The 15,027-nt window shown below is 39.7% G+C and overlaps 1 protein-coding gene across 1 annotated transcript in view; it reads right to left on the bottom strand.

Moving 5' to 3' along the window:
• Nucleotides 1-15,027, bottom strand: part of LOC114294512 (uncharacterized) — a 42,924-nt gene that overhangs the window by 20,541 nt on the left and 7,356 nt on the right. Inside the window, exons 5-10 of the mRNA XM_028238646.2 lie at nt 14,032-14,140; nt 4,584-4,679; nt 4,390-4,452; nt 4,205-4,264; nt 2,113-2,181; nt 553-634 (exon numbers count right to left, since the gene is read on the bottom strand). Of these exons, the coding sequence (XP_028094447.2) occupies nt 553-634; nt 2,113-2,181; nt 4,205-4,264; nt 4,390-4,452; nt 4,584-4,679; nt 14,032-14,140 (479 nt within the window). The remainder of the gene's footprint in view (nt 1-552; nt 635-2,112; nt 2,182-4,204; nt 4,265-4,389; nt 4,453-4,583; nt 4,680-14,031; nt 14,141-15,027) is intronic.

Below are 15,027 nucleotides of genomic sequence, written 5' to 3'. Positions count from 1 at the left end.
TCTTGTAATCTGTATCATGATAGTTACATCTTGAAGGATGTGTTAGGTATGATACATCCTCCAAAATGTCACATATCTTGGCACATGCCTCTATCTCTAAGACTAGTCAAGGGAGTGCAACCCAAAAGGGGTGGGCTGAGCCACACCTTAAGATACCCTATGCTATGGCTCATCCTTTGGTGCCATGCCTTCGAGCAAAGGCGTTGGGTGCATTAGTTGGCCAAGCCACCATACTTGGTTGTTCACATGCCCCCACTTATGTTAGGCTCATCACCCCAATTAGGCGATGACATGGCACCTAGATGGCCTGACACTAGGAGGTTCTTCGCCTAAGCTAGAGATAATGTGGCACCTATGACGCCTTCCATGTGGTGATGACTATCCTAATACCCACAAAAAGACATGCAAAAAAGTAGAGGTGATGTGACAGAAATAAGCCAATAAGCAGCTTATTTAGGTGTTACCCAAACCCCCCCTAAGGTGCCCCACATAAGTGATAATCAATGACTCTTAGTAACTTTAAAGGAAAAAGAACAGGAGAGGAATAATTACCCATAACCAAGGTTTTAATCAGATGCTTACAATCACTGACTTCCTTAGAATGTTCTACAGGGAGCTGCAAATTTAGAACTGCCTGCAACCACATTATGGGTCAAGATCGAAGGGGGTATAAAAAAGTGCAACCTCATCATCCCCATCAAAAAAGGGGGGGAAATGCCTGGGGATAAAAATAAAAAAATAAAAAGCACTTATATTTTAAAAACATATAAAAACTAAGTTTTGAAGCTTTAACTGCTACACAATGACAACCAAATTAGTAAGAAAATATAGAAGTTGCACAAGAAAATGAGTCAAAAATCACATAAGTGTGTTCCAAGCAGCAAGAGAGATTACAAGAAAAATCTAAAATATAGATTATTTCAATTATTGTTGTTGGATCCTAAATTAAAATAAAACTTTTCGTCACAAGCAAAAATGGATACCAAAATCAGTGTTCGGATTTTCTCTGTCCACTTCTGCTTTTAATATTATTCATCATTTCAAACCCTGTAAGCAAACCCTGGAAGTTTAATGATAAAAGTATGCTATATTTTGGTCCATAAAATCAAAACAATCTAATATCATGAGAATTTTAATTGCAAAAAATGTTTTTCCTTGTATTCCTTTTCAACAAGTGATCATTCAAGGAATATCTCCTACAGCTTTTAACACTAATACTAAGGCCTCGATTGGGAACCCTCTTTTTTAGCCAAAAAGTCAAAAAGTTACTAAATTAGCCAAAAAGCCAACAACCCATACCAAAAAGTCAAAGATTCTCTTTTCTCTCTACTTTTTGCATATCTTTTTGTAAAAAGCTAAAAAGCCATCCCAAACATACTAGTTTTTTTTAGTTCATATTTTAGCCAAATAGCCAAAAAGTTACTAAATTAGCCAGTTCCCAAACGAGGCCTAAATGTCCTAATGTTCCAGAATTACGCATCCTCTTGAATTTCCCAATGACAAAGAATAAACTTCCATCTATTATCTTGTAGGTAGTAGAAACATTTTCCCAATTGCTAAAATTTTAAATAAGAACAATCATGACCTCAATTTGTTAGATACTAAACCTAAGTTAAGATGTAGTAAAAAAGTTTTCACAAGCCCCACCCCGCCCCCCCCCAAAAAAAAGAAGAAGAGATCATTATGACACTGAAAATCCAAATATGGGATGTTAATTTTATTCTGGAAACATCAGTAGAGATTAGCCTTAGCTATATGATATGTCCCTTCATTTAATGGTGCTAATGGAAAACTACGAAAGCATAAATTAAAAAGAAGACAGAGAAATAATTTTTATTTTTAAAACCCAACCTGTCATAATGAGCAGGAGATCCATAGTTCAAACAACAAAATCTTAACCAGAGAACATCTGAAACCGTTTTGCTCGCAATGAACACTCCATAAATTCAAAAAGTAAAAAACAAAACAAAACCAAAGAGCAAACACTACGATTTATGGGAGCCAGTATCCGACAAAGAGTACATAAATAATGATAACAAATTGAAGCGACAAACAAACCACTAATTAGTGTTAATCAAACACCGGAAATGCATATTAAGTTATCAAAATAACCTGCACTGGGAGTTCAAGCTTTGCCCTCAATGTGGTCCGGTCTTTTCCTTCCTCTCCATCTTCCAGTAACTATCCTCAAGAGAAATGAATTTAGAAATTAGAACAAAACAGAATAAGCCTTAATATTAATTAACATGGAAAAAGGAATGTCAAATAATGATCCAAGACCATAAGCAGTAACCAAAAAGGTCCATACGTGGTATACCAAACCAGCTCAAAAAAGGTATAAATTCGGAGGTAGCTCAACATTGAGAGAGAGAGAGAGAGAGAGAGCCTTAAGGGAATCTAACAACTACGAGAGGAAAGAATGCTAGCATAAAGTCGTCAAGATTACGGCTTTCAAGACAAAGAAAGTAAAGAAAAGATCATCACAGAAATCAAGGTGGGACCACTTGTTATGTTATAAGTTGGCAGTACTACAGTACATATAAACTGCATGTTGTAAAAGTCAATTTCAGCAGCAAAAGTGTTTTATTTCCCAAAACACAATTGTTCAACATTAATTTTCTTTTTTAGATAGTGAGTTCAACATTAAATTATAAATAACTAATAGAACAGATCTTTAGAGAATGTTGCTCGATTTTAAGATAAATTTTAAGATTTTGTTTGAGTGGTCCATCTTGCATCCCCAAATCATACAATCCAAGGAACAAAAAAGAGCAATAATAATCAAATATTTAGGAGAGGATATTTTATCTACTCTAATATATGTATGTATGTATATATAATCTACTCCCAACCAGATTGCCATCCAAAATATCATCAAAACTAGTTATTCAATTACGATACAACTATTAGTTTGATTTATTGGGCTCATTTTCTAACAGCTTAAGCTTTTGGCACAAATGGTGATCTAACATGGTATCAAAGCTATGGTTCTAAGAGATCCGGGGTTCAAGTCTAGTCACCCCCATTAGCTCTATCATTATGCACTGAGTTCTTCATGCACATGTTGCACGTGAGAGTGTTAGCTTGATATACATTATTGGGCCCATTTGTTACCAGCCTAAGAAACACCAACACTACAACACAACACTCGTTGGACACTTCCCAACACATGTCGAATGTACATCCAAACATGTCCTATGTTTAAAAAATTCCTTGACTTGGACATGCTTCAAACACTTGGGAAACATATATTTATTGCTTAGACATGAAACACATTACAAGTTTGAATAAAATAACTAAAGATAAAAATAAAAATAAAGATAACAATGTAAATTTATACATATTCTCCTCCTTTAGACTTTAAAATTATTATTTTTGAATTAAATATTTATATATATGACATATATAATGTCATATATAAACATATAAAAAAATATCTAATTTGTGTTGCATGTCCATATTGTGTCCACATCGTGCCATGAATCCGTGTTTGTGTTTGTGTTTGCGCCTATGTTTGTGTCCATGCTTCTTAGATAAAAACTTAAGCTTTGGGGACAAATAATGATCTAATAACAACATCAATCTCCAATAGATTGAATTAGGGCAAAACAATTTCAAAGTCATAATCTATGATAGGTAGAGTTGGGTGCAAGTGCGTATCCAAGCCTCTAATTTTCCTAAATCAAAACTTCAAGATATTGGAATATGTATTCAAAAATGGGGTATGGATATGGGGACACATCTTAAACACATATGTATTAGATATTATATAATATTCTTACATAATATGTAGTAAATTTAATATACATGTACTTCAAAATTAAATGAGATTTAGAGAATTATGGAGTTTATATCCCATTCGTGTGAGAAGTTAAAAATGTTTCTTTATTAGCAAATATTTTTTCTGATCAACTTCTTTGCTAGCATATATGAACATTTTCTTCTTCAAACATCATATAAAATTAGAGGATCCGAATGTCTAAAGTGGATACGGGTATTGGATACATATCTCACACCCTTACATTTGTCATATCCGCTAGACATAGGTACATTGGGGAAAGTAGAAAATTCCATGTAAATTCACAGATGCTATTATTGCCTCATGAACTAAACTAACTTACAATGTAAGACATGAATTTACAAAGCGTCACAATGATATCACATGGAACTTCAGCAAGGTAGTAAAGCATCTGAGTTTGAATACCTGAGGAATTGTGCGCTTAAAAGTACTAAATTTCCCAACAAAAGCATCCAAAATCCGCCCCTACAACAATAAAAATGTAAGTAATTCCCAGGAAGAAAAATAAAAGTATCCAAGTATTACACCATTTGTGCAAAAAGTTAGATTATGGAACAAGAGCAACTCAAATAGGCATATGAAACTCGAACCAGTAAAATCCTTGCTTCATCCATAGATGGCTGGTCAACACCTTTCTCAAAAATTGGTTCCACCTAAAATCAATATGAATAAGTAAATAAATATCTAATCATGCACACCAAACACTTGTGCCTGAAATCTAAAATAAACACAAAGTTAAAAAGGAACACAAAATCTGTTCCTATTATCAAGTTTGAGCATTCACCAGATTCAACATTAAGCGAGCGCAAGTAGTATGAATACTGAGTGACAATGAAGCATCATGCATGTTACTCGAGAACAAGTAAATAATCCTTGATAACTGCAACACAATAATACAAAAGTGTCAACTGTTAGAAATTCAATTTAGAACCATGGCATCCATGGAAAATCCATAATCATAAATGTGCATGAAGCAACAGATACGATAATTAAAACGGCAAAGGATCATCCATATATGTCAATGCTGCACAATAACCGGGAGAACAAATAATATATAACAGAATTGAAGAAAGAAAAAGGGAAGAAAAAAAAAGGTAATGATGAAAAAAGGTGAAAAGGTGAAATCCCGCCAAAATCCATCATAAAGAGAATTGCAGCCATAAATAAAATATATATATAAAGTGTTGTTATCTTAGAGCTCCAACATTCTCTTTTTGGTTGTCAAATACTGAACCAAAATCAAGAAAGAAATCATTAGTGTGATATGATGGTTTCAAGAATTTAACGTTAAGGCATCAAATAGTGGCAATTATTACTGCATTTGAAATACACATGGTACCATCCAAGTTGCTCAAAGCCCTTGATTCTTTCTCCTTTTCCCCTTTTATCGTTGCTCCATTAGCTTTAATGTTTATTATGCATAATATTGTCCCAGAGTCCCAAACTCCCTTTTCCATCACTTAGTGTTGGGTTCTTTCAAGAATCAAGATTTAGAGTTTCATTCTTTTTAGATAGTTGGATATTACACTAGCATTATCTTTAAATTTGAAGTTGGCCAATTTGTGCTGTGATGCATTCTAGATCTCTGATCCAGAACTATTTATCAGCACAGATAGGAAGTCCAGTGTCCTCTTTTCCTCAAAGAGTGCTTGGGGTGCCTCCAAGCTGATGCATGTCCAAAGAACTTGAGGTGAAAGTCGCCGGTAGGATTGTCTAATGGTGTGTTGTTGGGATTTGGTTGGCCGCGATTTGGGGAGATTTGATCGGACTGAATCGCGTAATTTGGGGGTGGAGGTATATCTGCAGAGATTTGGGAGGCTTTCTAAGGGTAACGGTCAGCTGGGTCGGTCAGCTTTTGTGAGGCCCATTTGGGGGAAAAAGGGAGTGGGCTCAAAGGGTCATCTTAAGGCGCAAACTGTACTGGGTCCTGATGAGGGCAAACAGGCTTTGGCTACTAAAGAGGGTCTGGGTGAATTAGGCGATGGGACCAATTTGGTGGGCCGGCAAGGCTCCATGGATAGGCTCAGGTCTTTTGGGTCGGGCCATTTAAACCCAAATATGTCGGAGCAAAATAGCCCAGTCATGAATCTTCTCTTTGTGAGGGAGTGTGACAGATGTGGGCTTCGGCCGTTGATTGATGTGAAAGGGTCTTCGCCGATGTCGCAACAGCATTCTAGGCATGTAGGGACGACGTCGCCTGACTTTCATCAGGCTAATGGTGCTGGGGATGTTGTGTTGCTACGTCTGGGCTCGCCAACGATGGACGAAGAGTTGGGTCACTTTCGACAAGCTGTTAGTGCTAGAGATGTGGCTTTGTCGACTCGCTGGGATGGAACAACAGACGTGATGGGAGTTAACAACACTCGTTGGGAACATATGGCGAAAGAGCTGGCCATGGTGGTTTGGCCAGAGGTTGTGTTTGCGACGACGGATGTGGTGCATGAGGTGGATGCTGATGCTGAGCCTGAGACAGTGGTGGACTTCCAAGGAGATGATCCTCCGCAGCCAGAGGAGGTTTCGGCCTAGGTGTTGTCCCGAATTACCGAGGTTAGTCAATACCTGGGCGTGTCCTTTGAAGGTCATGAGGTTGAGGCTTTAAAATTGTTTTCTGCAATAAAGGAATCCTGGAGAGGGGGTGTTCCTTTGGGACAGGAGGTGCGATCTGAAGGTCAGAAACACAAGAATTCTAGGGAGTTGCGTAAGTTGGAATGCTCTATACATTATGATCGGGACAAAGAAGGGGAGGGAAGGAGTGGTCGAAAGGACCATGAAACTCAATTATTGTTGCCATGCAGTTAAAAATTTTGTCATGGAATGTGCATGGTTTGAATGATAGAGGGGAAAAAGGTCTTGGTTCGATCTCTGTTAAGAAGTGCCATGGTGGATGTAGTGTGTCTTCAAGAAACAAAGATGGAGTGCATTGGAGGGGAGACTGTCAGGAGCTTTGGGGGGGTGCTTTGTGGATTGGTCTTTTTTACCAGCTTTGGGGGTGGCAGGGGGTGTCCTCCTATGTTGGGACTGGCGGGTGGTGGAGAAGGAAGATGTGGAGGTGGGGGCTTTTTCGCTATCTTGTTTATTTCGTTGTGTTGCGGATGATTATCGTTGGGCCTTCACCGGGGTTTATGGTCCCGTTAGACAATCGGATCAGTCTACGTTTTGGGAGGAGCTACAATCTATTGCTTTTCGGTGGAGGGTTCCTTGGTGTGTGGGTGGGGATTTCAATGTGGTGTAGTACATGGAGGAGAAGTATGAGGCAACCTCAGTGTCTGGTTCAATGCGAGCTTTTTATTCTTTTATTGACGAGATGGAGTTAGTGGACTTGCAGCTTCAGGGGGGCCGCCATACTTGGTCTGGGGGCAGGGCAATGTTCCGTATTGATAGGTTTTTGGTGACTGGAGATTGGGAGGGGCATTTTTCACAGGTGACTCAACTCAGGTTACATCGTCTTGTCGGATCATTGGCCAGTTTTGTTGGAGTGGGGGGATCAGTAGAGGACCGTCGCTATTTCGATTTGAGAATATGTGGCTTTTGTCTGACGACTTTGGGAAGAGAGTGAGGGGGTGGTGGCAGTTATATTGTGCTTGGGAATCCAAGTTGTCGTCTAGCCCAGAAATTGAAACTTCTCAATTCGGATCTGCGACAGTGGAATAGAGAGGTCTTTGGGGAGCTCCAGACTCAAAAGGCGCATATTTTAATAGTATTGCAGGGACTGGATGAGAAAGAGGATACGGGTATCTTGTCTGAGGAGGATATGGCACATTGGGATGTGGCTCGAAAGGATTTTGGTCATGCGGCTCGTATGGAGGAGATTAGTTTTTGCCAAAAATCTAAATGTTTATGGTTGAAGGATGGAGATCGAAATACGAGCTTCTTTCATCGTATGGCAAATGCGCATCGGCGAGTGAATCAGATAGGGAGATTGCAGGTGAATGGGGTGGTGTTATCATCCACGGAGGAGATTACGGGGGCCATTGTGGGTTTTTATGAGTATATATTTCGGCCTGTTGAGGAAGTTTGGAGGCCGATGCTGGATGGGTTCCATTTGGTGTTATTCCAGAGGCGATTATCTTTTGTTGGAGAGAGCTTTTACGAATGAAGAAGTGTTGAAGGCGTTGCGGAGTATGCCTAGAGATAAGGCACCTAGGCCTGGTGGTTTTTTGTCGCTTTTCTCCAGCACGGTTGGGGCGAGGTGAAATAGGATGTGATGGCCATGTTTGAGCAGTTTCACCAGACAGGACAGTTTGAGAGGAGCTTGAATGCCACTTTTATTGTGTTAATTCCCAAGAAAGGTGGGGTTGAAGATATTCGGGACTTTCGCCCTATCAGTCTTTTGGGTAGTGTGTATAAGTTGGCCAAGGTTTTGGCAAATCGGCTTCAAGGGGTGCTAGGAGGGTGGTGTCTGAGTCTCAGAATGCCTTTGTGGGTGGTAAGCAAATTCTGGATGTGGTTTTGGTGGCCAACAAATGTATGGATTTGAGGTTAAGGCAGAGAAAGGCGGGGATTATATGTAAATTAGATATTGCGAAGGCTTATGTCAATGATAGTTGCGAGTTTCTATTGTATATACGGGAGAGGATGGTTTTGGGACTTGATGGCGGCAGTTGATACATTTTTGTATTTCTACTGTACGGATGTCTGTGTTGGTCAATGACTCTCCAGCAGGTTTTTTTCCCCATATATAGAGGTCTTCGACAGGGTGATCCCCTATCCCCATTGTTGTTTATTCTAGTTATGGAGGCTTTGGGGCGTTTGTTGTCGAGGACAGTTCATGGAGGTCTACTGCAAGGTTTCGAGGTGGGTTCTGGACCAACATCTTTGGTCGTCTCCCATCTTTTTTATGCAGATGACGCTCTTTGTATTTTATGATGCGGATGCTAGTCAGATTGGACATCTTCGGTGTGTTATTGTGTTTTGAGTAGGGATGGCAATCTGAACCTGGCCCGACGGGGACCCGACTCCCCGATCCCGAATTGAACGGTTATTCTCCGAAAAATACCCCCGATGGGCCGGGGATGGTAATAAAAAATAAATCCCCGATGATATTCGGGCCGGGGACAGGGATACATGTTTAAGTTCCGAACCCGACCCGACCCCGACCCCGGCCCCGAGCCCCGCCCCGGTTGTCCCCGAATGATATATATATTATATGTATACTTTTTTGATTCAATTTCTCATCTCTATCTTTTAGTCACTTAGATCTACTCACTATTTCTCTCCCTTCCTCAGATCTCTCTTCCTCTTCACCGTCTCTCACTGCCGAATCAGACAGCGGCACCACCTCCACCTCCACCTCCTCCTCCGAGCAAAGAAAGCAGAGAGCAAAGAGCACCGAACATCGTCGTCGCCGTCACCGAGCGCCACCTCCTCCTCCGAGCACCACCTCCTCCTCCTCCGGTGTTTGTTCCCTCCGCCACGACTCTCTTTCTCTCTCTCTACTCAGATCTCTCTCCCTCTTTGTGAATCTGTGATGTTGGTGATGTTGTTATGACTCTATGATGTTAATAATGTTGTTATTGATGTCGTTTGATAATGATGTTGTTGATCATTGATGTTGTTATCTTCTTGTTTGTTGCTGTTTGGGTTTGGGTTTTTTTTTTTTTTTTTTGGTCCGGGAAATTTTCGAGGTCTGGGAAACCCGATCCCCGTTAGGGGGAGGGGGAGGGGACGGGGACGGGGACGGGAACGGTGATAGGTCCCCTATCGGGGATCGGGGTCGAGGCCGGGGACGGGAAAAATTTTACCATCGGGGATCGAGAACGGGAGTGTGATCCCCGTCCCCGCCCCGCCTCGCCCCGTTGCCATTCCTAATTTTGAGGCTGTGTCTGGTCTTTAGGTTAATCTCTCAAAGTCTGAATTAATTCTAGTAGGTGAGGTGGTTTGGCTCCCGATGTTGGCAGCAATTTTGGGTTGCAAGATGGCGTCTCTGCCAGTTTCATATCTTGGTCTTCCTTTGGGTGCTTCTTTCAAGGCCCTCGGGGTGTGAGACAAAGTGGCGAAGCGCGTGCAGCAGCGGTTGGCAGGGTGGAAGCAGTAATTTTATCTAAAGGCGGGAAGATTATGTTGGTCAAGAGTGTCTTGTCGAGTATCCCAACTTATTTTATGTCGGTTCATGTGATCTCGGTGGCAATTGCGAAGCGGATTGAGAAGTTATAGCGGATTTTTTATGGAGAAATAAGGGGGAGGGTTCTCATTCTCATTTGGTGGCATGGGATCGGGTTTGTCGTCCCAAGGAGATAGGGGGTTTAGGGATTAGGCGGTTAGTTATGTTTAATTTGGCCATACTGGGTAAGTGGTTGTGGTGTTTGGTGGGGGAAAGGAGCATCTATGGCGGAAGGTGGTTATGGCAAAGTTTGGTCTGGGTAGAAGGGGGAGGTGCTTAGGTAGAGTGGGACACCCTCATGGTTGTGGTGTTTGGAAAGGAATTTGCTTGGACAAGGCAGAGTTTTGGCGGAGGATTCAGTTGAAGGTAGGGTTGGGCAATAAAGTTCGTTTCTGGCATGATAAGTGGTGTGGGGATGCTTCTCTAGAGCACCTATTCCCTTTGATTTTTGGGATTGTAGAGGATTGTGAGATTATGGTGGAGGCGGCTCAAACAGGACAAGGTTAGGCGATGGTATGGAATGTGCGGTTACGTCATGAGGTTCAGGATTGGGAGGTGGATCAGTTAGTGGAGCTATTGGGTTTCTTATACGAGTTGTAACCTAGGGGTGTAGGGGAAGATTCTATAGTTTGGGCATGTCTCGGTTCTAACGGGTTGTTCTCAGTGTCTTCCTACTATGGTGCGCTCATTCATGTTGATGCGGTTTTGTTTCCTTGGAAATGTGTCTGGGTGTCGAACACGTCATCTAAGGTAGCTTTCTTTGTGTAGACAGCGGCCTTAGATCGTATTCTGACGATTGACAATCTGATGTGTCGTGGGCATATTCTGGTTAATTGGTGTTGTTTGTGTGGTCGTGATACTAAGTCGATGGACCATTTGCTCGTTCATTGTCCAGTTACATATCGGCACTGGATGCTTATTGTGGGGATTTTTGGATTTGGTTTGGTTTGTGTGCAACCAGGTTCGGTGTTGACTGTTTTGCAAAGTTGGGCTGAGGATAGGGTTGGAAAGAGACGTTAGAAGGCGTGGCTGATTGCCTCTCACTGTTTAATGTGGCTTATTTGGTTGGAGCGTAATAGGCGTGTATTCCAAGGGGTGTCTCAATCAATTTCTTGGCTAGAGAGGCGGCTACTTATGGTGTTATATAATTAGGTTATGGGTTTGGTTGACCCAAATGTTTTAGCTTATGTTGATTTCATAGAGGATTTGATAGTTTAGCATTGTTTCCTTGGGGGTTCGAAATTTGTATTCTTTGCATCATCTTGATACTTTTCTAATAAATTTACTTATTTATCAAAAAAAAATTACATGGCTACTGAGTTTTGGTTGTTCTTGTTGTTGCTTTTTCTTGTGTTTGTATGCTGTTCACTAAATTTGGTAGTTAATCTGCTGGAAGGGTAGGAAGATGGTGGAGTTGCGCAAAGACGCATCAAATGGTGTGGAAAATGGATCCCCTAGTAAATTTGGAAAGAGGGAAATCATTTTCCTTTTAATGAGCAAAAATGCTAATCATGAAGTTAAAAACTTATAATGACCTATATACTAGAGTAGATAGTAAGGAGGGAGAGAATAGGGTATACAAACTTGTTAAGATATGGGAGAAGAAAACAAGAGATTTTAATCAAATTAAGTGCAACAAGAGTGAGTGAATGAGACTAGAGAAAGAGTGAATGACGTGCCATGGTTTATGCTTTTTGCAAATGATATCATGTTAGTGAATGAGACTAGAGAAAGAGTTAACACAAAGTTAGAGATTTGGAGAAAAACATTGAATCCAAAGAATTCCAAATAAGCAGAACTAAGACAGAGTACATGGAGTATAAATTTAGTAACAGTAACAATGAAAACAGAGAAGAAATGAAGATTGAGAACCAAGAACTGCCTAAGAGTGAGCATTTTCGTTATTTAGGATCGATTATCACAATGGCAGGAGAGATTGATGCAGACGTGGCCCATAGAATTAAGACGAGATGGCTTAAGTGGAGAAGTGTATCTGGGGTACCGTGCGATAAACGAATACCCACCAGACTAAAAGGAAAGTTCTATAGAACAACATTTAGACTAGCGATGTTGTATGGGACGGAGTATTGGGCTACCAAGAAATAACATGTAAATGAGATGAGTGTTGCTGAGATGAGGATGCTAAGGTAGATGTGTGGCAAGACTAGACAAGACAGAATAATGAATAAGTGTATTTGGGAATGGGTAAGAGTAGCACCGATAGAAAACAAGTTGAAAGAGATTCGATTGAGATGATTTGGTCATATTCAATGGAGACCAACAGAGGCAATAGTGAAGAGATGCGATGCAGTGATGATAGATGGAACTGTGAACTGTTAGGGGACCGGGTAGACCTAGATTAACGTTGGCTACCGTTGTAAATAGATATATGGATCTACTTAATTTGACTAACGAAATGGCCTTTGATAGAACCGCGTGAAGAATTATGATTTATGTAGCCGACCCCATTTGATGGGACTTAAGACTTGGTTTGGTTTGATTTGGTTTATATTGAAAGTATCTATCAAGTTTGGGATGTGGGTAGTGATGTTTTCTGGGATGTTGGGTTGTGAAGAAATATGCAAGATAGGGAAATGGGTCAACTGACGAGCCTCTTCTTATCTTGCTTTATGGGTGCAAGGGTGCTGGAGAAGGTCTGAATTCTTTGTGGTGGGTTGCAATTAAGAACAGGAGTTTAGATGTGATGTCCTTTTATGGGGCTTTGTTGGGAAATAGGAGGGTTAATTGTCCTTGGAAATGTTTTTGGACTGTTGGGGCTACCACCAAAGTTTTTTTCTTTTTGTGGAATGCAATGTAGCCCATGAGAAGATCATGACAATTGATAACTTAATTAGGAGGCGAAAGATCATAGTTTATTGGTGTTGTTGCCTTAGTAAGGGTGATGGTTATTCAATTCCTCATTTACTTATTCATTGTATTATAGGCTGTTGTGGGGTTGATTTTGGTGTTTTGGGGATGGATACATAGAGAGGTGGTGGCATCATGTTTGGATGTTGGGGAGTTAATGTAGGGAAGCAAAGGCAAAAAGTGTAGAGGTTAGCTTCTTTGTGCTTGATGTGGCTGTTGAGGAAGTGGAACAGGAGGACTCTTCAAAGTGTGAGGCTTAACAGCTTTTTTCCCAACATTTTGTATGGTTGAATTTTCACGAAGGTTATGCCTAAACTTCATCATTTTGAAAGGTTGCATCTTTGTGTACTATGTGAATCATTTGGAGTGAGGAACCAGAGATCTTTTGAAGGCATTTAAGTACTTAATTATAAATTGAAAAGCATCACTTTTTTGGCTATTTGGTATAGTTGGGTGTCGAAGGCAGTATGCCCCTCCGTAGACCAAATTTTGGATTATGTTGGCCCTTTGGAGCCGCAAGAGGTCTACAGCTTTGGTGGCTTTGGTTTAATGCTGAAAAAACAAAAACAAAAACAAAAACAAAACACACCACCATGCAAGCAAGTTGCAACCAACCTCTTGAAAACAACCACAAATGTTGACATACTTGCCTAAAAGGGCACAAATTGTTGACATACTTATCTAAGGCCCTTTTTGTTTCCACTTTAAAAATATATAATAAAAAAATGGTCTTAACTTTCAAAAACAAAACTAGCTTTTAAAAGAAAAAAAATATTGAGCCCATTGTGGCTTTTGGTTTGATGCTGGGGAAAAAACAACACACCATCATGCAAGAAAGTTGCAACCAACCTCTTGAAAACAACCACGAATGTCGACAACTTGCCTAAAAGGGCACAAAATGTCAAAATACTTGTCTAACGCCCTGTTTATTTCCGCTTTAAAATATATATATATATATATATAAAATTAAAATTTGATTTTAACTTTCAAAAACAAACCTAGCTTAAAAAAAAAATCTAAACCCAATCTCTAAAAGGTGCTTTTTAAAGGTTATTTTGATCACTTAAAGCTGAAAAAAATAATAAGATGAAAACTTGAAAAAGTAGAACCAAACATCTTACCTTTTTGAAATACTACAACAGCTTAAGCATGTGAATTCAAATTTTAAGCTAAACACACTGCAAATAAATGAAAACAAACACGGACTAACATGATGCAAAATTATACAGCATAATGTGACGTCAGATCTTAGGACAAACAATACCTGTGATAAGGAGAGATCCCCCCTAACATGATGAACAATCTCTGCCAGTAGACTATAAGCCAATGGCCTCAACGTCTCAAAACAGGCCCGGCCAGTTCCCACTAGAATCCTAACATGGTTTAAATAAAACATTAAGTGGAGTTACCGAGGAAACTTACAATCAAAACCAAGCAATAATACTCTTATTTGTGTTAAAAATAAACAAATCAGTACTACATTTTCATTTAGATAAAGTAAATACAAACGAGTATTACATAATACATGGAGCATCATAAGGAAGTCAGCAAGAATAATCATAAGAAATTGGATAGACAAGGGTATTCATGCCCGCAAACTAAATGGTTTTTCATCAATATGCCCATGTGATACATAAAAGAAGCATGCAAAAGAAAGCAAAACCCACAAGAGTACCAAAAAAGTAAACAAACCACAAAGAGCTTACTTGTTTTGATGTTAGATAACCTATTTCATATCTCTTTTCCTATTTTTTTCTGAAAACAAAGCACATAAAAAAATTTAAAAAAAAATGCAGGCTCTTAATCCAAAATGAAGTACATGCCTAGAAGACTAGAGCTCAATGAGTAACTCCAGTCTACACCACATGTCCTGCGAAGCATGTATTATCCCCTACGGTTGTCATGTCTGAATTTCATTTATCGGGCACAAGTCATACATATCAGAAAATTACTAAATTAATTTTTAAGGAAGTTATATATGTTTCGAATACATTTGGGACACCTCTCCAATATGTAGGGGTAAATTTTTAAATTTTAAATTTTAAATTCTTGAAACAAGGGCAATAGCACAAATAAGATGACTTTGTTATAAAACACGATATAGATGGGATTATTTTGTAAAATAAAGAACTTTTAAGCATGTTGAAAGGTTGATCCACAACCCCATTTTCATATACATCTCTCCCTCTCTTACTGCATTAAAGATGACACAAATACATACAATCAAACTTCCAATTGAACTCAATCTCAAGCTGACCAA

This window comes from Camellia sinensis, chromosome 4, assembly GCF_055761805.1.
Source record: "Camellia sinensis isolate YWXY chromosome 4, ASM5576180v1, whole genome shotgun sequence".
Classification (NCBI taxonomy): domain Eukaryota; kingdom Viridiplantae; phylum Streptophyta; class Magnoliopsida; order Ericales; family Theaceae; genus Camellia; species Camellia sinensis.
This window is presented reverse-complemented; position numbering and strand designations above follow the sequence as displayed.